Below are 24,193 nucleotides of genomic sequence, written 5' to 3'. Positions count from 1 at the left end.
CAGAAGGCGGCAATCCATTTCTATTTCAGTGGCTTACTCTGATTTCTCTTTTCATTGCTTTTTAGCAAGAATGGAAGAGAGAAATATTGATGTGAGAGAAACACATGAATTGGTTGCCTCCTGCATGAACCCCGACCAGGGCCCAGGCCAGAAAGAAGCCTGCAACCGAGGTATGTGCCTTTGTCCAAAATTGCACCCAGGACCCTTCAGTCCACAGGCCGACACTCTATATCCACTGAGCCAAACCGGCTAGGGCTGATTTTTCTTTTACTTCATCTATTTTGCAGATCTGGTCATATAGCCATCTTTTGATTTTGATATCCTTGTCATCAGCATAACCATAGTTCAGGTCAGAACTGCCACTAAAGTTAGGAATCCAATTATAAATTACACACAAAATATCTAATGAAATAATGAAAAATGAATTGGCTGGGAATGAAACCCCACAACTCATCAAAAGCAAGTTTGGTTTATTTGAATGGTTTCATTAAATAAGTCTACAAAGGTTACAAACTGAAGCACAAAGCGCAATCTTACAAGAAGCGCAACACCCAAAGTTAGTGCAAAATGTACAATTAACGGCTGCAGAGAAACCCAAGGTTTGAATTGTTTATTCATTTTTTTTAAAAACAGTATACATTGTTAAATAATGTAAGGAAAACATTTATAATTCAGAAAGATTTTTTAATGTGGAAAAGATACTCAAAGTGTACTATTAACACAAAAATAATTTAAACATTTCAGTAGCTAGTTGATTCCTCTAGGCTTCAGTTATTTCATCCACAGGAAGGGAAAAAAAAAAAATCAACAGTAAATAAAACCAGTTCTTTCTTTTTTGTGAATGAAGAGATCTCAAAATTATTGAACCAAAATAACAAACAATGTGCTGCATTTGGCTTGCTTGTTTCTCTAGTAAAAAGTATTGTTTCATTTGTCTTAGGTGGTCCATTTCTCATTAACTTCTTCTATTCCTTACTCTCACCATCTCCCTAAGAATTATAAGCAGAGAATGAATAAGTAAACAATTTCGAAGGAGGGCTTGGAACCTCTGCCCTTTTCATTTCTACCTTCCTAAAACCTTCAGCTTTCGTTTGCATCATCGGGGCCCAGGCTAATGGAAAGAAACGGCCACGAAGGGACAACAGTGAGGCTCTTCCTATTGTGATCCCTGGGATGTGCCATTGAGGTGGGTAAGAGGTTGGAAATATGTCAATTTCCCAACTCAAGAGTCAAGACAAGAAGCACCCAAAAAAATTAAAGAGTCCTAGCTTTCCCCCCATCTTCAGAGATAATAGAGACCCCCAGTTAGCCAATTAGGAGAGTATTTCCTGAAAGCTCTGAAAATGATAGAACTGCCCATTATAACTAGGCATATCACTAAATAACACTGGTTGGTTGCAGTTATTAAGGAGAATATTTGTTAAAATGAAATGTGAGAATATCAGTTGCAATTGCAGAAATAAAGGTGGCACAACAGATTATGATCCTGCAACCATTTGGACATAGGAGAAAAACAGGAAGAATATGATTCTTTCCTACACAATGCTTGCTTCAGATGTGGTTCCACTTTCTACAAAAATACAACACTCCAAGCTTAGAAATACCTGGTATATTTGCAGCAAGAGGAAAGCAATCCAAACGGTTTTTCTTAGAGCAACTTTTTCCATCTGTGACACTTCACTATCCCGTTTCCCAACTTTAAAATCAACCCCTCTCGCTTCCCATGTTTAGCCATTTGTTCTAGGTCTGTGCAAGCCCAGCTCACCGAGTAAGGCTATGGCATCACATATCTTCAAACAAGTTTGTTCTCCCATACCTTTGTCTTTTTCTTTCACTTGTCCTTCGCCTCCTTTAATCCTTTAAAATGCCCAATTTTATTACAGCACCCCTCTTCACCATTCCTGAAACAGAACTTTCTGCTTTCAAGCACTGATGTCAACTAACTTCTCACCCTGCTCATCTCATACCTGCTCTAGACAAAATTGTTAAATAACAAGAACACTCAATTTCCCTTTGGCTTGACCCACTGCTGGGGTCACCTGGGCCTTAGATTTCCTCCCACATGCCCTTTGCTGATCTGGGGTCTGATGAGAAGTTGATGCTAATGGCAAAAGCAATAGAAGTCCAAGGCACTAAAATATCCAGCAAGCAATACTGGGAGAACAGAAGTATTCAAGTAAGTAATTTATACAATTTTACATTCACATTTATTTATCTAATACAATGGAAATACAAAGGAAAAAGTTAAAGTGTCTCAATAAGTAAAGAACAGAGCTAGCTTTTTTGTCAACCTTTTAAACCTTTCATATTTTCATCTTAAAACTACTGTTGTCCAACAACATTTATATATCACAGTGTTTCCACATCAAAACTGATGGCAAAGTTACATGTCCGCAGGGAACTTTTTTTTCTTAATTGCTAGTGCTGCAGTCAAAGCTGCTAATATCGTTTGCTTAAAGCACTAATGACCTATCATAAGAAAGGGCTGCAACCTCAATCTTCTGGTGTTTTTCAATGGGTTCTAAAGAGAGAAAAAAAGGAAAGGGGAGAAGTGGGTGGGGGGACAGGGTAAGAAAACACCCAATACCTTTATTTTGTCTTGTGGCTTAGATTCTTGAAAGAATGAGGGACTTGGGGTGGGTGCCAAAATTAAGAGCTACACCCACTTAAAAATACAGATGGGGTTTGGTTTTCCCTTGAGCACTCGAATAGCTTCCTGATAAAAGCCCTTCTCTTTCCTAGCCCTCACTGTTGGGTACAGGTAAACAGGAAAGCACACATTGAAGCTACCCCACCACAAGAAAGCTGCTCTTTCCTTCTTGTCCCGCTCCAATTAATGGTGAAGGGGAGGAAGACTCCATTTTGAGGGCTCTAAGCAGTATTTAAAACATTCCTTTCTGGCAAGAAATAATCAGTTAAATGCAGCACAAGTAGTTAGTATATATAGGCTACTAACCCCTCTGCCCCCAATCAGCACTCTTTCCTGTCCCCAAATCTACTCAGTTAATGTCTCTAGGTCTAAGTGGTCCGCAGGTTGGAACCTGGGGGGTTGCTGATGGATTTCTGCAAATTGCTGATGTTGAAATTCTGTAAGGAGGCAGTTCCCACAGGCTGGAACTGCCCAAGTGGCTGTGGTGCAGGGCCACCTGTCCCACTCCACTGAGTGCCAAAGGGAGGAGCTGGGAAAGTGTACTGCTGTGGGGGGCACATAGCCTTGGTGAAGTGACCTAGAGAGGTAGCTGATGCTGCAGAGATGGGGGCAGGGCCACCCAGGTTTGAGGTCATGGAGATGCACAGCTGACCAGGTGCAGAGAACTTCCTTGCCATTCCAGGGCCCTGAAAACAAAACAACTCATTGTAAAGTGTGGTGTGGGCATAACATGCATGAGTGCGAAATGGGAATACCAAACTATAATTTTACAGCCAGGCTGTTCTAATCTTATAAAACCTTTCATAATAATTATTATTGGCTCTTCACACTTATCTAACCAGTGAGAAAAACCATTCTGACTGGAACTGGGTGGTGGTGGTGGTGGTGGTGGTGGTGGTGGTGGTGGTGGTGTGCGCGCGCGCGCGCGCGCGTGCGCGTATGATGGTGGGCATGCAGTACAGGGTAATAAAGGAAAGAAAAAATTGAGTTGACCAATAGGGAGTGAAGGATACAGGGAAGTAAAAATAAAAGGGTACTTGGGTGATTTTTGTCTTGTTTTTCTAAAAGTATTAAAATTGCCTGGCTGGTATGGTGTAGTGATTGGGTGTCAACCCATGGACTAGGAGTTGACGGTTCGATTCCTAGACAGGGCATATGCCAGGGTTGCAAGCTCAATCCACAGAAGAGGGCGTGCAGGAGACAGCAGATCAATGATTCTCATCATTGATACTTCTCTCTCCCCCTTTTCTCTGAAATCAATAAAACTGTATTTTTAAAAAGTGTTAAAATTAATGAGCCACTGAAGTAGATCACTGTCTGAAATGTTAAGCATGGTCTCAGATGTGCTAAGTGACATGAATAGAGTAGGAAAATGGCAAAAAGGGAAAACTTACCTCGTAATTCATATGTCCTTTGCTTCCTCTCCTGCCTGAAAGATTCATGGCATCTCGGGCCCAATTGTCCACCAACTTGTGCAGGTCATCTGTGAATGTGCCCTTCCTGCTGGAGGTCATGGCAGGAGGCTGTGTTTGGGCAGCTTGGCTGTTCACTGTTCCCCCAACAGTGTTTGTGCTGCTGGTCCCTAGAGTTAGAAGAAGCAACAGAATATAGCAATTACATGGTGTTTGGATTATAATTTAATGAACAGGAAAAGCTTCACAGAATGATGAATGGCAAGCCACAGAATGGGGAGGATGGATTGGGAAGCCATGCAAGAAAGGAAGATCCCAAGGCCTTATTTAGCCAATGCTGGCTAACAGGGCAATGAAACCAGATTCTCTTCAGGAGCTGCAGTAAGGAAGGCTAAAGAACTCAGGACTATGGTTGGTACAAAGGGCAGGGCCCTCTTCCAGCCCATTCACACAGTACTGAATGTACTGCCAGCAAACGTGTTCAGCACTGCATCGATGAGGGAAGAGTGGGATGGTCAGGGAGGCTAGTTGCTCTAGAGTAGGGGTGTCGAACTCAATCAGAGAAGGGGCCAAAATCTAAAATCCAGCCTAAATCGCGGGCCGAATGGTTTACTGAACAGTCATAAACTGTCATTGTGATGGAAACGCAGCGGAGTGCAGTGATGACAGCACGATGCGGGCCACATTGCAAGGCCTGGCGGGACGGATTTGGCCCGCAGGCCTTGTGTTTGACACATGTGCTCTAGAGTGTTACAGAACGCAGGGCAAACAAGATGATTTCTTGAGCACTGGGCCAGGGTTCAAGTAGGAGTTACAGAAACGCAAAGACAGGTGTTTGGCCCAGGAAAAGACATGGTTCCCAAACCATGTGGATTCGGCCATTCCTAACCCCTCCGCCCCCTTAATAGAAAGAGGGGATAAGAGAAACAGCATGCTCTGTTAAAAAAAAACGTTTTCATCTGGACCCCATAAACACAATTTGTAAACATACACTTGAGAGGAATTAAGGCTTCAACCTCCCCCAGTTTCCTATGAGTGAAGAACCAAGTTTACTTGTGAGGAAGGTTTATTGTTTGCCTGAATCTTTCAGCTCTAAGAAGGCATGCTTTTCCTGAAGATGACCTGTTTCAGCTGGTTCGAGGATCCTCAGCCCTTCCCCACCTTTCCCAGAGCAGCAAGCTCTCTTATGTGGAAGCAACAGGAACACTCAGCTGAGGCAGGGGTGCAGAAGGGAGGAGGAAGCTTTGAGGTGCAATGAAGGAGTTCTATTTCTATAGTTTGATGAGAAGAAAGGAGTGTATCCTGCCTGATTTCGGCTCTGCTGGAGGGCACACTGAAGATTATGCGAAGAGGCAAGTTTTAGGGAAGAGGGAGAGAAGAGTCATGGTCTTGTTTGTTTACCTTCACCCCACCTTCTTAGCAGATATCACATTTACTATAGAATAAATAAGAACTACTCAGTTGTGAGCACTAGGCCTTAAGATATCCCAGTAATGCTGGGGGCTACCTAAATGCATACATTTTCTTGCTTTCAAGGTCAAAGCAGCAATGGAGCACAGCCGCATACCTGAAGCAACTCTGCCATTGAAAAGCCCTTTATGATCCATTGCTGATCAAGTTTCTACCACAATATCCAGGGATGGCACACACAAGCATGTCTGTACTTGAGAAACAGCTAATTCAGAGGTGAAGCTGCAGAGGAAGGTCACATGCTTCTTACCACCAAGGCTTGACATGGAACTACTGTAGTGTGTGCTAGCTCCCTTCTCAGTGCCCACGGGAGTCACAGGGAATTGCTCTTGCACATACAGTGTAAAGGGAAGAGTAAGTTCCGCTATGGCACAGGAAACAGCCTTCCTGAACAGCGAGAGTGAGACAGTAGTGGGATGGGAGGGAGGAAGAGGCAGTGAGGATGGCGGTCATGATGGTGAAGTACAGAAGACAAGCAAGTCATGCATGAGGACCACCATCCAGTTTGAATGGTGATTGCTTAGCGAGCTTGATGTAACCAGACACTATCCCAAGTGAGCAGAGCTGTCAAAGCCAAATACAAGAAGCTCTGTTGAGGTGAACACCAATTACAAAGCTCGTGCTGGGCGTCCCACCGCTTTGGTCTCATGCTTGTTGCCTTTCATGCTTTGAGGACCCTTTATGACCAAATCTCATTTCTCACTTTAATATATATTACAAAGTACTGTATTCTGAAGGTAAGGTTTATACCTTGAGGGAGAGTCAACCATACAGTTGACTGGCTTCTGAAAACAGGTTTTCCCATTAAAGGAAATAAACACATCCTTTTCTGACTAGAAATAAACTCCTGGGAGAAGCTGACTATAAAAACTAGAATACACCGTGAATTTAGTTCATTTCAGTAATAAAATGTCTAAGAACATTCTTAATGCAAATATTTCTGAGAACACTGTGTACCTTCCAGAGTATAATGACTAACCTTTAAACCTTTCTCAATTCTGCTGAAAAGCTCTCAGAAGTGCATGCTGAATCACTCAAAATCGGTTCTTCAGTTTTCTCCTGCTGTAATACATTTTCCCCACCCCCACACGCCAGATCCTAGTACAACAACCTATTAGTAGCCACAACTTATTGCCCATATATCCCAAGTATAGTGTTTTCTGGTTGACCCTATAGGTGGCCTGTGGGGTTGTTGAATTGCCTGAACTTTAATGAGAAACTACCAATCTATGAAGCCAAACTCTACAAAGTTATGCCTCTCACCTCACCAACCTAGCAGATGTGGGGTAATGGGCTCTTGTATGCTGTGACCACTGCTGATTTTCTAGAGACAGGCACATTTTTGTTAACTAACTAATTATTTCGCAAAGGAGTCAGGAGTCCTTGATCTCTCTGTACATATCCATCAGCTTATCAATCCATAATGCCACAGAGGTAGGCTTGCAGGGGGTCATCAATGAAAACACTGACTATGAGGTGATTTCTTAATCTGAGAGGATAGCCAGTGGTCAGCAAATAAGCATGTTAAAGAATATATCAGAAAAGGGTGTGGAACTAGAGAGATGGAAATTGGGAATCAGGGAGTTGTGAGGCTTCAAGGTTCAAAGAACTCAAGGATAACAAGCTTTGCAATCAAGGACCAAAAGTAACAGAAAAATAAAAGATAATTACTACAGAGCTGGTTGCAAGGACAGACTTTTTTCACCATCTTCCCTGAAGCACAAAGAGAGAGCAATGTGTTAAAATAAAGAAACATCAGTGTAAAATATTTAGAATCTCCAAACAGCACACAAAGTCCCAGCAAGAGAAAGCAGGAGGGGAGACAGACTGGTAGGACCTGGAGCCTTTGCCACAGAGGTAGTTCCATGGGACTTAGCTTTGCCTTGGTTCTCTGACGAGCTGTGGGACCTAGCTGACAGAAGCTGGATTTCATACCCAATGTTTGTATCTAGAAGAGCAATGCCTGCATTAGGCTGTGGGAGCGGAGGCACTCCAGTCTCTCAGATCTCACTGCTTGAATTTCAAATACCCAAGCAGTCTTTCCACTGACCCTGTCCCGCTTTCTGTTTCTCCTGCTGGGATGTTAAAAAGCACTCAATTAAACGCATTAGCAATTCTACCACAGTGGGCTGATAGATATTACCATTGTTACAGTTTTCTCTTAATTTAAATTGGCTAATATATTTCCACATCCTAGACATACTAATACTTTCCCCTTTAGAAAGATATTTAAAAGTATATAGAAAACAAGCAACTTTTGAACATAAATAAAGCATTAAGGCAAGCCATGCTTCCAAACCATTATCTATTTGGAGAGCACAGAATAATGCATCCCAAACTATTAGATAGTCTAAAAACACCTGATTTTTCTTTCCACGTTTGCTTTAAACCTGCCTCCTGCAATTTGGTCACCAAGGCTTATAAGATATACATATACTGGTGTCACCTTTAATTTTAGACCCAGCAGAAAGCGGTAAGATTTTCATATTTCTCAACACTTTTATTCAAAAACAGTATTATACCACCTACCTTTAAGCGTGTGATGAGAATTCACTTAATTAATTTAAAGTGGTATCTACCACTTTATACTTCACAAAAAAGCCTTGGTTCTCTTAATTCTGTTAGACATTTCAGGCTGTTTTAACACTTGCCTCCTAGTATTAATGTCTTTTCATCTTTCTAGCTGGACATATAAATTAAATGCTTATTTAAGTATCAAAATGTTAGTATGCTTGGTCCAGCCTAGTTTAACCAGAAAGCTCAAAAATCGCACATGCTTGGAAAACTACCAAACTGGGTAATGCCTCCCACTTTTGTTAATTAGCTTTGGCTAGTGATATGAGAGGCCCAAGGACCTCTGAACCATACTTGGAAATAGTGATGGCCTTAGCACATGCATTTAAAAAGCACTTCAATAACCACATCAGAAGTTTGAGGCCTTAACAGAGACCTTTATTTAAACTCTAAGTTTTCTATTTGAGTCCTACTTTCATTTTAAAAATTTTATTTCAATTTACATTTACTAGCCAATCAGAGGGCAATGATTGTGCTTCCCCTGTGCTGCCTGTTTCTATGTATGTGATTTGTAAAACAACCCTAGAGGACAGGTGTCATCTTCATGTCACAGTTGGGAAAGATGGGCTGGAGAGGTTTTGCTATTGTGCCTTTAAGAAGGCTTAGAAATCTCAGCAATCATTTTCACTTGCAGGTGCTGGGATTTGGTCTTTAACAGAATAAATGCTTTATGAAAGTAAGTACACTAAAAACCTTTCAACACCTGATATTATGAAATTAGAAAGTAGTAGTGGTGAAAAGATCCAATGAGGAAATTCTTGCATCTTTTCAGCTGATGGTTAGGCTTAATTGACCAGAAAAAGATAACAGCCTCCTCTGAAAAATAGGGTATAACTTTTACCTGCTGCCAGGATCTAAGTGCATCAGTGGTCAAGATGCTTTCTGTCACTTCTCACTGAATAGGACAAAAATTATCTTCATTATTCTTTCTTTTAAAAAAAAATTCATTGATTGATTTCAGAGAGTAAGGAGAAGGAAGGGAGAGAGAGAATTAGAGATAGAGAAACACTGACTTGTTGTTCACTTATGCATTCACTGGTTGATTCTTGTGTGTGCCCTGACTGGGAATCAAACCATTGACCTTGGTGTTTATCAGGAAGAAGCTCTAAACTAGTGGTTTCCAACGTGGGACACCCCACAGGGGAACAATTTGATTTTTAAGGGGGCCAATTCAAGAATGAGTTATTAACAGTGACTTTTTTTGCATTTCTTATGGTTCTAAGGGCCTCATATACAGTACATAATGTGACATTTATGCATTTCAGTTCTCTATTATATGTTTTGAAACTTACTTGTAATTTTTTTGTATCACTTCATATTATTATTTTTTAACACTTTCTTAGTGATTTCTTCTTTAGTACTTCAGTTGTCCTTTCATTCTTTTATTTTTCTCTTTCATGGTTGCCATGTTCTTTGGAAGCTTGTTTAGACCAAGTTAATTGCCTTTCAGGCTTCCTCCACATGAAGAGAAGTTCACTTTTTGAATAATAAGAATTATATGTCATGGGGGGGGAGGGCAGGCGGGCATCTGTATTTTAGAGAAGCTTAGGTGGGGCATGGCCCCCCAAAAAGTTGGGAAACCACCGCTCTAACCAATGAGTACCTGACCAGGGTCCAGTTTTCATAATTCTAAAAGACCCAGCAATCTATGTAACCTACTGTATTTTTCGGACCATAAGACGCACTTTTTCCCCCCATAAGTGGGGGGAAAAAGTCCCTGCGTCTTATGGTCCAAATATAGCCTACACATATATTTAAAAAAAAAAAAGTTTTTTACTTGCCCGGCTCTGTGTGGTCTCTGTGTGCTTGCCCGGCTCTAAAATGGTTCTAAATGCTGTTTACTTTACAGGGTTGATTACATGTGTTTATGACTGTGGTGTTGGGTTTTAATGCACATAAAATATTTTAGGACACTATTTGTTTCAGAATCTTTTTTTCTTCATTTCCCTTCTCTAAAAACTGGTGCGTCTTATGGTCCAGAGCGTCTTATGGTCCGAAAAATACGGTAATACCACACTATATGGATCTATGAAGAAGCAATTCTATCAGAAGGTTATTTTGAAGTTTACCTATTATTATTTCTACACCTTTTATAATAATTAATGTAGGGACCCAAACTTCTGAGGGTAACAGTAGTTCAGCCAAGCCGCTGAGTAAATGATATACAAAGACAAATGAAAATGGACTGCGTGAAATATCAGATCCAAGCAGCAGAAAAACAAGGGCAAGGAAGGAGTAAAGGTGTTACACACAAAGAGCCAAGCAGGGCGTACTCAGAAATCGGGTCCTCCTGCCACCAGGTTTGAATGTCACCTGCTCAGATGCACAGTTAAACTTCGCACAGCCTGTGGGAAGGGAGAAACAGGGAAGAACAGAGAGAGAAGAGACAGAACACAACTACAAGATGTTAGAAACTTGAGGCTGGAGTGGTGAAATGCGCTACAATGACACACAGAACAAGCTTCTAGGGAAAAGGTCAAATATCAAGACAGGAAAATTAGGCCTCAATTCCCTCCACCTGCCAAAAGCTTTCACAGTGGGAATAATGCTAGCTAGTTTGAGTTCTTACCAAAAAGTACATTTATCTTGTGAAAAGATAATCTAATCTTTAATTTCAGTGAAATTGTGACAAAGATACCAAAGTGACCTATTCATATTTTTTCTCATTCTTTTCTACCCAGACACTGAACTCCTTCAAATACTTGTTCTAAGGTTACTAGAAGCTCTTTCCTCTACAGGAATCTTTTGAGCAATCATTAATAAATAAAACCATATTCAAAAAGTAAATAATATATAAATTGAATTGTAGGTCAATTCATTTTAGTATGCTACTCCCATACTTAGAAATTTAAAAAGTCCACATTAGTTAATCTAGCAAGTTAGCTTTCAGGAACTGCTAAAACTCCTTAGAATTTAGGGCAGGAAATCTGTCTAGTCATAAGTATAAGTTGCAATCCCAAAAGAGTTCTTCATATAGGTCACAATCCTAACCATTTGCTGTAATCCTTTGAAAAGAAGTGATTTCACCTGATAGGAGCGATGAGTACACCTATCTAATCACTTTCCCCCCCTTCAGCTCATAGATCCTTGGAAATGTACAATACACAGGCGATGTTCTGGTCAACTGGTCTTCCAACTCACCTTAACAATAAGCTACACATTAGGCTTTTGTCCCAGATACGGCAATATCTCCATTTGAATGTTTTTGGAAGATGATGGCTGCTTTGCTTTCTTACCTTGACCTGGAGCAGAAAGGCTTGGTACTGAAATGGCACCATCACTGGTGAAGGCTGAATAGAGGTTGTCACTAGAGGGAGATGGCTTAAGAGGCTGTAACAGCTGACTTTGCCCAGTCTCTGGGATGTTGCCAGGAGGTTGGAGGGTTTGCTGGGGGTGCAAGCCTGAAGCTGCACTCTGACCAGACAAATTACCTGCCAGAAGACAAAGTGGCATGAACAGACATGTACAGCTTTCCCAATGCACTTTACTAGGCACTGCCCTTATTCCTCCAATTTCTCTCATTGAGTGATTAATGGGCCAAAAGCTATAACTAATGAACAGGAGAGGAAGTGAGGAATGGCATGAGAATCAACAGATAAGAGGGCCATAGGAAACTATCCTGAAACATTTTTAGTTTTAGAAGACCTAGATGGATCACAAATCTGAGCTGAGTAAGAAGTCTAGAACAGTGGTCACCAACTGGTGGTCCACAAGGTTGCTGACCGTCGGTATAGAATATATAGATACAAGAGAATTCTATTTTGCAGTTCCACAACTCTACTGTAAAACACTGAGTTGGATCATGATACAAATAGGTTTGGCAAGCAGTGTCTGCTTAATTTTCCTTATAAGTATATGTCAGATCAAGTACAAAAGAGGTGTTAAAAATAGTTGCTATTCCTTATAATCACATCTCTACAACTGATTTGGTTCAAATGTGCTAGAGAAAATTTGGGTCACTAAAACTTCCAGAGAATGGAAAGCTGCTAAAAAGTTTGCAACTGATCTCCAACTTATTTATGAGCAAATATGAGGTATACACTTATTGCAAACTTTTTTACTTTTCAACTAATTACCTGTTAACATTACCATAATTTCACCAAAGGATAAACACTGTTTATCACAATTTAAAAAATGTACAATTCATTACAAGGGATTATAATTAAACTATTTTCTTTAGTTACAAACACTAGGAAGTTCTTTATCCCAATATAGGCAAATAAAATAAAAACTTTAATCAAGGAAATTATCACTTAAGACATACTCAAATATTTATATGAAATTTGTATTTATCCCAGTCACAATTATGACTAATCCATTCACTGAAAGGAAGAATCTACCTGAACTTTGCAAAGCTTAATGCTTTATCCTTAAAAACTATAAATGAAGACTACCCATGGATAACAATTCAGGCGTCTTCAAACTACGGCCCTCGGGCCACATGCGGCCTGCAGAGGAGTCTGATCCGGCCCGCCAGGTTTTTTGGGCAGTGAGCGCAGCCGAGGTGTTACAGTAGGAATTAGTAGTTCATATAGTCCGGCCCTCCAGCTCTCTGAGGGACCGTGATCTGGCCCCCACTTTAAAAAGTTTGAGGACCCCTGAATAGATTATAATGGAATAGGCCATTCAACTCACCCAGTCTACTTCCATGAATTAAAAAAGAGGTACTATAAATATGGGGAGCAGAGAATTCAAGGAAGTAAGAATATTAGGAAAGTCAATTAAATTCTTTTGAAATAACAAAAACAACAAATGTTCAATAGGTTATATACACTGTTGAAGACAGAAATAAAAGATGGGACAGCCATGGCTGGCCTGGTCCAGGGCTTCTTACCTGAAAGCTGGGGGCTTTTACTGCCCAAGGAACTGATGCGACTAGATTTGCTGCCTTTGCTTTTAGTGGGTCGCCTTCTTCTTCCTGAAAGAGGGGCAGCTGGGGGAATAATGACAGCAGGGGGAACCTTGCCCAGTTTGGTATACAAAGATTCAATTTCATGTTTCTGGCGACTCTGCAGATCTTGAATCTCTTTAAGGTGTCTATGAAAGATAACCAGACATAATTCAAAAATATTAAAAACACCTTTGTTCAAACAAGACTTAACCACATATTCTTTAACCTCCACTGAAGTACTTACTTTTGAATCTTTGCCCCAAATGTATTTAATCTAGTTTCTACTACACCTTGAGATTCTAGTTTGTCAACGCATCGTGCTGGCCTCCATTACCCAAGCTAAAATCCAACAAGCTCCCAGCCAACAAATGGTTGATGATGCAGTAGGAGAAAAAAGATTTCCTGGCTTTTGAGATTATACACAGGAGTACTGATTTTGCTACTCTGATCCAGTTTGTCAAATATGATCAACAAAATCTTCTAACAGTGGTTCATTTGGTAGACTAATAAATAGCTAAGAGTAGGTTAATAATGATAAAAGTGCTATTAATAAAAATGATATAGTAACAATAACACAAAAAATGCTGACAAAGTTCTATAACTAGAAATGCTATGGGTCCTGATGAGTACAGGAGATCCAATAAGAACTACATTCAGATAACTAGCTTTTGCCCATTACCTTCTCTTTATAAGAAATGAGACATGCCCTAGCTGGTTTGGCTCAGTGGATAGAGTGTCAGCCTGCAGACTAAAGCAGCGTTTTTCAACCGCTGTTCCGCGAGATGTTGCCTGGTGTGCCGTAGGTGCAGACAAGACAAGAATTTTATAATTTTTCACTATTTTGTTTACTTAATATTTCATAATAAAGTAATTATAAAATACTTTCTTTGTGTTTATTTGATTCCCATTCAAGAGAATTACTTTATATATAGTCAATATAGGCACAGAGTTAAATTTTTTAACATTTTCTAATGGTGGTGTGCCTCGTGATTTTTTTCATAAAACAAGTGTGCCTTTGCCCAAAAAAGGTTGAAAAACACTGGACTAAAGGGTCCCAGGTTCAATTCCAATCAAGGGCACATGCCCAGGTTGCGGGCTTGATCCCCAGTAGGGAGTATGCAGAAGGCAGCCAATCAATGATTCTCTCTCATCATTGATGTTTCTATCTCTCTCCCTTTCCCTTCCTCTCTGAAATCAGTAACAATATATTTTTTAAAATCTATATATAAAAGCCTAAGCTACCAGTCGACTGGTAGCTATGATGTGTACTGACCACCAGGGGGTAGAAGCTCAACACACAGGCATGGAAACATAGAACAGACTGATGAATCTCAGAAGGTAGGAGAAGGAGGGTGAGAGGGTGAAGAGATTAAGACCTTATATGCATACTAGAGGCCCCTTGGCCTGGCCTAAGGGATCAGGCCAAAACTGGCCCAGTGCACAGATTCGTGCACCAGTAGCATCCCTCAGCCTGGCCTGCAGGGACTGGACCAAATCTGTGCAGTGGGCCTCCAACATCCCCCAAGGATTCTTGGATTGAGAGAGGGTGCAGGTCAGCCTGAGGGACCCCACCTGTGCAAAAATAAGTGTACTGGGCCTCTAAGTAAGTAAGTAAATAAAAGAAATGGAGACATAATCACAGTGTAGTGAAAAGAATACTAATATAGGCACCTAATTAAGAGTTAGGTCTTAATTCTGCCATTATTCTTTTTTTTTTTTTTTTAATATATTTTATTGATTTTTTACAGAGAGGAGGAGAGAGGGATAGAGAGCTAGAAATGTCGATGAGAGAGAAACATCGACCAGCTGCCTCTTGCACACCCCCTTACCGTGGATGTGCCCGCAACCAAGGTACATGCCCTTGACCGGAATCGAACCTGGGACCTTTCAGTCCATAGACTGACGCTCTACCACTGAGCCAAACCGGTTTCGGCCTGCCATTATTCTTCACAGGAGAAAACATACGTACTTTTCTCGTAGTCGTCGCAGCTCTAACTTTAAGTCTTCATCTTCAATATCTGACTCATTGTCACTACTCATGTAAGAGGAGTTGAGTGAGTTACTAAGGCTCTGACTTAGATTTTGGATAGGAAGGCTCCTCGAGCTCAGTTGAGGGGGGGAGTGTGGACTACCTGAACCATCATCCACATCCCTACTTAGGAAGGCAGCCTCCAAGTCAGAAGATGGCCCATTCAGATGCGAAGGATCTGACAATTCAGGCTTTCCTTTCTTTGGTATCGCAGCAGGAAGAACAGCTTGCTCCAAATCCATAAAAGGAGGAGATGCCATTGGTCCCTCTTTCTTTGCCTCCATGACCTTATCTTCAGTTCTTGATACGGAGAAACGACCTACTTGGTTTGCTGTAGTTGTCACCTGAAAACGTCCGACCTTGGTAGGCTGCCCGATTTCTGACTTTGCTTCTGAGGCAGGAGTTTTGTGGGCACTATCTGGCATATCTGAGGAGATACCAGGGATGGTCATCCCATTAGGTTCTGGCTTCACCAGGGTACTCTCTGGACTACTACTCGATAGCACTGAGGATTCTGAAGTGCTGGATTCAAAATGAACAGACTTTGCACCTTCAAACTTATTTTTACTCTCTTTCTGGGCATCATCCATTGCAACTGAAACCTGATGGAGAGGGACCAAAGTAAGATTCTTTTAATATTTATTTTTTAGAATGGACCATAAAAAAAGAAAATAACAGAAATACTTTATTTCCTAGCCAATAAGTAGGCTAATTATCTGTTTACATAGTCCATTATAAAATGGGCTGTGCTTGTGAAAATAGAATACCATTATAGAGAACAACACATCTGTACTAAGATATAGAGATTAGAAGTATATTCTGAGTGCCTAGCTAAGCTTACTAAGTAAATTACTACTTTTATATCTAATGCACAGGACTCACACATTCAAATTTTAGTAAAAATAGAAATAACAACTGGTCACGGAATGTTGGGCATTGCTTGTGAGTAAGAAAAACTGCAAAGATTAAATCCAATAAATGTTAAATGCCAGCTAAGCTTCAAGAATCAACACAACCAAGCATTATCATGAGAATGTGAACCCTGAGAAAAAGATGCCTATTAAGAAGGGCTCCTGGTGGCTAACTGGCCTCAAATGAAAACAAAACAAAACAAAACAAAACAAAACAAAACAAAACAAATAGAGCTAGCAGTCATTTCCATACAGGGGCCTCTCACACAAACTGTGCTTTAGGGAGAAACCTGCACTGAGCTACCTGTCTGCATTCTTTCTGCCATCTGATCCAGCCCTTATGAAAGAGTTCCTAGAATACTATTTTAACTAATAGGACAGAAGCTTTCTCCATCCAGTCAGAACTGAGCAGTTAACAACTTCTTCAACCAATCAGAGTGGCTTGATTCTGTCCTGTGCCTTTTGGACCAACTGTGAGGAATTGGGAGCCCTCAATTGCATGAAGATGGATCAATCAGGGACCAAAGGTCAGGGAACTTCAGTCTATATAAATCAGCTCCTTTCTGGCTCTGGAGCATACTTTCCCTTTTCACCAACAGCTGATGATTGCATTTCCCTAGCTGAAGGTATCTCACTGGAGCAGAACAAAGCAGATCAATGCAAGCCAAAGTTTACCAGCATGGAGCAGAGCAGACCAACAAGGAGCAGAGCTGTCTAGCCAGAGTGCGACCTGACCCCAGGGCTGCCTCACAGCCATGCTGCATCACAATTGAGGTGTTCTGCACTGAATAAAGTTTCCTTCTTCACAGCACCCCAAATTGGGGATTCCTATTGCTGTTGAATTGGTGCCAACAACCACTGGCTGACAAGAATAATTGAAAAGTAGTGTTAAATTTGTAATAAAAATGATTTTTCAAGTTTGTTTGGCACTACATCCTAACAGCCAGAAAATGTTCCCTTGTTGGGCCAACTGTAAAAATAAAATGAATAATCACTTGACTCAGTATTTTTGCTTCAGAAATTAATCCTAAAAGATTTTCCTAAACATGGAAAATATTTTATATACAAAGTTGTTTACTGTTATTTTGATCATTATATTGGAAAGCAACCTAATGACTAATAACAGGTGAATGGTTACATAAATAAATCATTAGATGAGGGAAAAGCTATAACGTATCATTAAGAGTTCAGGGAAGCAAGGGCAATTTTAGGTATTCACATATCCAGAAAAAAGGAATGGAAGGAAATAACACCCTAAAAAGTAATCCTGGGGAAGGTGGAAGGAGAGGCAGATAGTATCATTTTCTATTATTTATCTACTGTTCTAAATATCCCATATTTCCCTAACATGTATTATTTTGAATAGGGAAAAATAGTAAGAGCTATAAAGTTCTATACAAAAGAAATATATCATCATATTGGCAATTAAGTCCCAAAAGGTAGGTAATAATTCTGTTAAATATACATTCCCCAAAAGGGGGAATCAAATCAAGGAAAAGTGATTGTCTTACCTGAAATCGCCCCGTTTTAAAAACACCAGTTCCTGAACTAGCTGCAGTGACTTGTGGCACTAGAACAAATAAATGGAGGAGGAAAAGAACTTAAATCAGCATCTCTAATTATCTTCTTTTCCCAGTGGCCAGAAATACAGCAAAATGGAACCACATTATCAGGTGAAAATTGTTAGAGGCAGGGAAAATTTCCTTAACTCGCTTTCACCCTGGGCTTTGTCTAACAAGGAAAAAGTTATTGTTTGCTCTCCCAGAAGATACCTTTAGTATGAAAAATTGTATTGTTTAGAGAAAACTGTCCAAGTCTGAATATTTATCATTTACCCTTGCCTTTATTGGTACACATGTATGTTGATATGGCATGTTTGAAGGAATAAGTTCCCTACAGGAGTCCTCCTTATCCACTGGTTCACTTTCAGTGGTGTCAGTTATCCATAGTAATTTCAGATATTGAGAGAGAAAGTGAGAGAAAACATGCACATAATTTTTATTATAGTATATTATTAGAGTTGCTCTATTTTTCATGAGTCATTGTTAGTCTCTTACCATGCTTAATTTATAAATTTAACTTTATCATAGGTGTGTATGTATAGGAAAAATCATAGTATACATTTAGGGTTCCATACTATTTGCAGTTTTAGGCGTCTACTGGATACGTCTTGAAATGTATCCCCCACTGGTAATACTGAGTATTGTATAACCAAAGTAGCTTTGCAGCTTAACTATAATATTAGAAGATATTATAAAACTAAGGTTAATAAGCAGTTAGACTGTTACTCACTCTTTAACTCAAAGATGTAAATAAATGAAGGGAACACTGAGATTTCACCTAGGACAGTGGTTGGCAAACTCATTAGTCAACAGAGCCAAATATCAACAGTACAATGATTGAAATTTCTTTTGAGAGCCACATTTTTTAAACTAAAACTTTTTCTAACACCACTTCTTCAAAATAGGCCATGGTATTTTGTGAAAGAGCCACACTTAAAGGGCCAAAGAGCCGCAGTTTGCCAACCACGGACCTAGGATATTAAGACCCAATTTTTAAAAAGTATATATTTTTATTGATTTCAGGGAGAGATAGAGACATCAATGATGAGAGAGAATCATTGATTGGCTGCCTCCTGCTCGATCCCCAGGGATCAAACCTGCAGCCCAGGCACGTGCCCTTGATTGGAATCGAACCTGGGATCCTTCAGTCCGCAGTTCTAGCCACTGAGTTCTAGCTACTGAGCCAAACCAGCTAGGGCTATTAAGACCCACTTTTAAATGAAAACCAGCTATTGCCCTGACCGGTTCGGCTCAATGGATAGAGCATCGGCCTGTAGCCTGAAGGGTCCCAGGTTCAATTCTGGTCAGGGGAATGTACCTTGGTTGTGGGCACATCCCCAGTGGAAGGTGTGCAAGAGGCAGCTGATCAATGTTTCTCTCCCATCGATGTTTCTAACTGTCTAAACCTCTCCTTCTGTGTAAAAAAAAAAAAAAAAAATCAATAAAATATAATAAAAAACCCCCACAAAAACCCAGCTATGGCAAACTGGTTAGGTAAAACTTAGACAAATTCCTAGAACAAGACAGTAAAGGTGTTAGAACCATTAACATGCAGTTCTGAGCAACTTTAAAGCTACCTGGTGCCTCTCTAGGGATAACCACTTGTTTGAACTTTTTTCTAGAGATAAAATCTATACTGGCATTTTCTTTATTTCACACAATCAGTAGAATATGAATTTTGATATTTTCATATGTTATAACTTAGAGATCATTCTGTATTGATGCTTCATTATTTTTAATGGCTGCATAGTGTTGTACTGAATGTATGCAAAAAGTAGATATAATTTTTTAAAAAAAATGTTCAACATTTTAACCAGGCCTCTACTGAACATTTAAGTTATTCAAACTTCTTGCTGTTATAAAAATGGTCTAATCAATATTTTCTTTTTCTTTTTTTTGTTTTTTTTAAAAATATTTTATTATAGGTCTGTGGAATAAATATCTAGCTATGGAAGTACTGAATCAATGCCATTTAAAACTTCCATAGACAACTAAATTTACCTCCAAAGAGACTATACCAAGTCAATGGTGACTATTTATTAAATGTCTGAATTTACCAATGAGAAACGATAAGTGCTATCACTTGTGGTTTTATTTTGCATTTCTGTTATCATAAAGTAAGTATTTTCATGCCTATGTTCCTTTTTTTTAAAATCTTTTTAAAAATATATAGATATATTTTATTGATTTTGTACAGACAGAAAAGGAGAGAGATAGAGAGTTAGAAACATCGATGAGAGAGAGTCATCGATCAGCTGCCTCTTGCACACTCCCTACTGGGGATAATGCCTGCAACCAAGGTACATTCTCCTGACCAGAACTGAACCTGGGACCCTTCAGGCCACAGGCCGATGCTCTATCCATTGAGCCAAACCAGTCTCGGCTTAATCTTTTATTTCTTGTCCATGTTCAATTTATAGAACTCTTAATATTAGCAAAGGAGCCCTTTTGGGATACAAATACACGCACATGCATACATTTTCCAGTTTTTCATTTATCTTTGGACTAAATGGCATGTTGTTTTCCAAGCAGAAAAATTGAAATCTATTACCACTTCTGGGCTGGGTATTAAACATATTAAACACAACACCACCTCTCTCTAAATGAGGGATCAGCAAGCTACAATGCATGGATCAAATTCAGCCCACTGCTTGTTTTAGTAAATAAATTTTATTGGAAACAGTGAAACCCATTCATTTATGTCTTATCTATTGCTGCTGTGGCGTTACAATAGATTTGAGTAGTTGTGACAGAGATTGTATGGCTAGCAAAGACTAATATATTTACCTAGCCTTCTGCAGGAAAAGCTTGCTGACTCTGATCTAGACAGTTAAAATTTAAGGATTAAAGAAAAAGTTTCCTTTTTTCTCTCTACTGCACCATTCATATAGTATCATTAAAAAAAAAAAAAATCACTGATCCATTTGGAATTTATTTTGGTTGAAGGCTAGTGATTTTTGCTTTTTTCCCAGATGGCTGTCCAATTATCCCAAACCATTTACTGAAATATCCCATTACATTATGATTTAAAAGGTCACCTTTTTAATATTCTATTTTCCCATAGTTTGTCCATTTCTAGAATTTATCATTTGTTCCAGTGATTTTTCGAGTCACTTATTTTTCAACAGAATCAATTCCCTTGAAAATATTTTGAAAGGTTTTAAATAAAATTTAACATTTAAGAAAGATAAGAAGAAAAGCACTTAGGTAATCTTATTAAAAGTTATACGGAAGACTAGCCTGTGTGGCTCAGTGGTTGAGCATCGACTTATGAACCAGGCGGTCATGTTTCGATTTCTGGTCAAGGCACATGCCCAGGGTGTGGGCCTAATCCCCAGTAGTGGTCACACAGGAGGCAACCAGTCAATGATTCTCTCTCATTAATGTTTCTATCTTTCTCTCCCTTCCTCTCTGAAATCAATTAAAAAATATATATATATATATATCTTAAAAATAGTTATACAGGGAAGTACATTTATGTCAGGTGGTATTGAGAATAGATATATTTTTATAAAAAGGGAAAATTAATATTAAGCATGTGGTATGCAAAAATCACATTGCATAAGTATAGCTCACATTTAAGTATTTTCACTATTAAACTGGATTCTGAAGGAAAAGGCAACAAAAATACAGAACCTCTAGATTTCCTAGATTCTGTGGGACTGATGATTTAAATGAAAAGAGACCCACTACAACACTTTAGAATAGAAGTAATTTATATAGACTTATGACTAAGCACAGGGTAATAAAAAGTCCTAATAAAATATTTAAGTTGATGATATAGCTAATTTTTGCAAAATTAAGTTGGAAGTATGCCCTTCTAAAGAGATTATATTTTATGGACATGCCAACTCTAATGACTCCAAAAAGAGATAAAAATGTTTAAACTGATTAACTGAAATCTTACATTTGTATTTCTACCAACTATGCTATTCAAGTTTATCTCTATATATTTAGTGTCACACAAGCCACGAAGTTATCAGTAAATTAACTTTTATATGTGCTTGAATTTTTTCATCTCTCTTAGCAAGAACCTAGGGATAACTAATGACAAAGGGTTTTATGCTAAGAAACTATTTTTATTCCTTGCATGTTCTCCATTAAAAAAGAAAAAAAGAAGAAGAAAGAAAGTGTCTTTGAAAGAGTAATCATTTATAGGGAGGTAGCAATACTTCTAAATTACTATACTTATATAATATGCTTCTTACCATCCTTCTGAGGCTGTGCTCCTGCTTCTGTAACTGCTGTTGGAGGCACCACAGACACAGGCTGCAAAACACAGATACAGATACCACAAAATCTTTAGCTTTGGTCAGTCTTAAAATTTGGCCTGCTGCTTTGAAGAAACACTTATGTCTGAGGGAATTTTTTTTTAACAGCTGAAAAACAGGTCTAATGTAAAGAAAGACATATTTTAATGGAGAAATTGAGCCTTAACCCTTCTGCATTGCTTTCTTAATTTTTTTGCATGAATACTTGAGTATAACTTGAATATTCATAGAAAACTAGTTTTAATCAGAATATTATTATGTCACATGCCTGAAAGGAAGAAGTTAAAACTTTAGAGTATAGTCTCCTCTGAATCATAAATACAAAATCTTTGGTATAATTCTAACCAAAGAAAAAGTATTTTTCAAATAAAATATTTTCCAGTTACACTACTCGGTCAGTGTCAATTTTTCATTAACTGGTTTCATTTCTGCTGGCTTGAACAAAAACAGACAAAATAGGTGTTAAAGATATTAATAGTCTCTAGAGTTTACAGTTTATGTTCTAGGAATGTAATACATTAGGGTTATGGGAAGATTTTATCAAGATTTTAAAAACTTACACCAACTGTAGATGTTACTGCAATAGTCTCTGGACTAAGTGCTCTTCTCAATTGAGCATCAAGATCTTCCAGAGGTTGCTGGGATTGAATGAAAATGACCACAATAAATATAGTTCTTTAGCATATTCGGAGCCCCTATATATAGCCCATTTATATAGGACATACTGTTTTATGCTTTAGATTGACATTATATAACATGTCTATTCAGTGAATATGAAATTCAATATGCCAAGTTCAACTTAGAAATATTGCTTGAATGATTTACCAGTCTTTCAAAAACATATGTCAACCTCAAACCTTAGAGAAACTATTACATTTGTTTTTACAGTTTCTAAGTTTTCTTTCTTACCTTTTATGTTCAATGTTAAAGTGATAGAAAAATTGTCTATTTATCCTCTCCTTAAAGTATATTCTGAAAAATGTATCAAGATCTATTGGTAAATTAAGAGTATCACATGTTCCCTATTTTCTTTTTCAGTTTGGTTAATCTTTCTGAGACCTTGGTCTTACAAATAGAAGATGGCACTATCAGGAATATTATTTTAATAAAGTTTTAATAACCTATACTCTTATACCTGCCTTATAAATGACAGGAAGGAGGAACTGGAGGTCTGAGTATTCCATCCTATTAATCAGGTCTTATTACTATACATCTTAAGGCCATAAACTTTTCTCTTGCCACAGTCACTTAACATCCACCTATCTTGACTTCTAGCAACCTATTCTATAGCTTTTACTTATGCTATTATTCCCTGTCTATATGTAGGCACTATCCACTTACCCTTTCACGACTTATTGCTTTTTCTCATCACACTTACAGCTCTGTTAGAAATTATAATTTCATTAGAGGTCCGGTACACAAATTTGTGCATTGGTGGGGTCCTGAGGAGGTTAAGGGGTGGGGGCCAAAATGTGATTGGCCCTCTGGGTGGGCGGCGGGATGCCCTTGCCAGCCAGGGATCTGGATCTGTCCCACTGACATTCATGCTGGTTGTTGGGAGCCACTTGGCAGCACTTTTATATTATTCCTTGCTGAGCGTCTAGGAAGGGGAAGCGGCCACAGTGCCTGAGGCTGACTTCCAGGCCAACGGGCACTGTTGGGATCAGGCTGGTGGCACTCTGTGACTGGCCCGTTCTCTGGAGATTGCACATGCAGGACTAATGAGGGAGGGAGTGGCTGCCACCAGGCTGGTGGGCCACCAGGACGGGTTGGTAAACTGGGTGGCACTCCCACTGTGTGAGTACACTGACCACCAGGGGGCAGCTCCTGCGTTAAGTGTCTGTCCCCTGATGGGCAGTGCCCATCATAGCAACTGGTCATTCGGTCACTTAGACTTTTAAATATATAAAATAGATGCTTCTGATGAGAAAATAGGTTTGAAACTCCCAATTTACAGACTTCCACAATGCAATTTTTTTCAAAACTTAGTGGCTGATGAAGTAAGTTCTTTGTTGGAGTTAAAACTTTATTATGGTAAGTTCATTAAATTATGTGCTACTGTATATCTGGGGATTAAAGAAGCAAAGACAAATTCAGGCTTTTCAAATTAGCAATTTACTATGTTCTTCTTATTTTGTTCTAAAATAAATTCCTAATTTAGTTTCAATGTTTACTAGGTTTGACCCACACAGAAGCTTTTTCATGGTTACGATGGGTGCATAATGAGTACTTCCCATGGTAATTCAACTAAATGTGTGGGTGGTAGATTAGGGTGGAAAAGATAAGAATTTAAATAGTGTAAGCAATTCTGACCATCATTCTACCCAGTGGGCAGAACTGTGAGACAGGAATCTCACATTCATGTCACTGGTCTAAGTTCCTCTATGAGGAATCTCATTTCACCTGAGCTGAGAGATTTTTGT

The 24,193-nt window shown here is 39.1% G+C and overlaps 1 protein-coding gene and 1 long non-coding RNA gene across 18 annotated transcripts in view; both read right to left on the bottom strand.

Moving 5' to 3' along the window:
• Positions 1-450: 450 nt before the first annotated feature.
• The window catches only part of WNK1 (WNK lysine deficient protein kinase 1), a 136,918-nt gene continuing 113,175 nt past the window's right edge, over positions 451-24,193 (bottom strand). For 7 of the 17 annotated variants that reach the window (XM_036457105.2, XM_036457111.2, XM_036457115.2 and 4 more), the window contains 10 exons: positions 22,331-22,408; positions 21,708-21,768; positions 17,449-17,507; positions 14,967-15,628; positions 12,941-13,143; positions 11,343-11,537; positions 10,359-10,451; positions 7,204-7,245; positions 4,045-4,232; positions 451-3,336 (listed from right to left, as the gene is read on the bottom strand). In XM_036457105.2, the coding sequence (XP_036312998.1) occupies positions 3,019-3,336; positions 4,045-4,232; positions 7,204-7,245; positions 10,359-10,451; positions 11,343-11,537; positions 12,941-13,143; positions 14,967-15,628; positions 17,449-17,507; positions 21,708-21,768; positions 22,331-22,408 (1,899 nt within the window). In that variant the 3' untranslated portion in view covers positions 451-3,018. Of the gene's footprint in view, positions 3,337-4,044; positions 4,233-4,815; positions 5,396-7,203; positions 7,246-10,358; positions 10,452-11,342; positions 11,538-12,940; positions 13,144-14,966; positions 15,629-17,448; positions 17,508-21,707; positions 21,769-22,330; positions 22,409-24,193 lie in introns of those variants that run through there. The other 10 variants (XM_036457109.2, XM_036457118.2, XM_036457121.2 and 7 more) reach the window with 7 other exon arrangements.
• LOC118729702 lies at positions 17,972-18,524 on the bottom strand. The gene is made up of 2 exons (XR_004991250.2): positions 18,471-18,524; positions 17,972-18,277 (listed from the first exon to the last, which is right to left on the bottom strand). It is a non-coding gene; the product is annotated as an uncharacterized LOC118729702 (long non-coding RNA).

The sequence above is a fragment of the Pipistrellus kuhlii genome, unplaced genomic scaffold (genome assembly GCF_014108245.1).
Source record: "Pipistrellus kuhlii isolate mPipKuh1 unplaced genomic scaffold, mPipKuh1.p scaffold_m20_p_3, whole genome shotgun sequence".
In the NCBI taxonomy this organism is placed as follows: domain Eukaryota; kingdom Metazoa; phylum Chordata; class Mammalia; order Chiroptera; family Vespertilionidae; genus Pipistrellus; species Pipistrellus kuhlii.
Note: the sequence above shows the minus strand (reverse complement) of the source record. Positions and strands in the feature narration are given on the sequence as shown.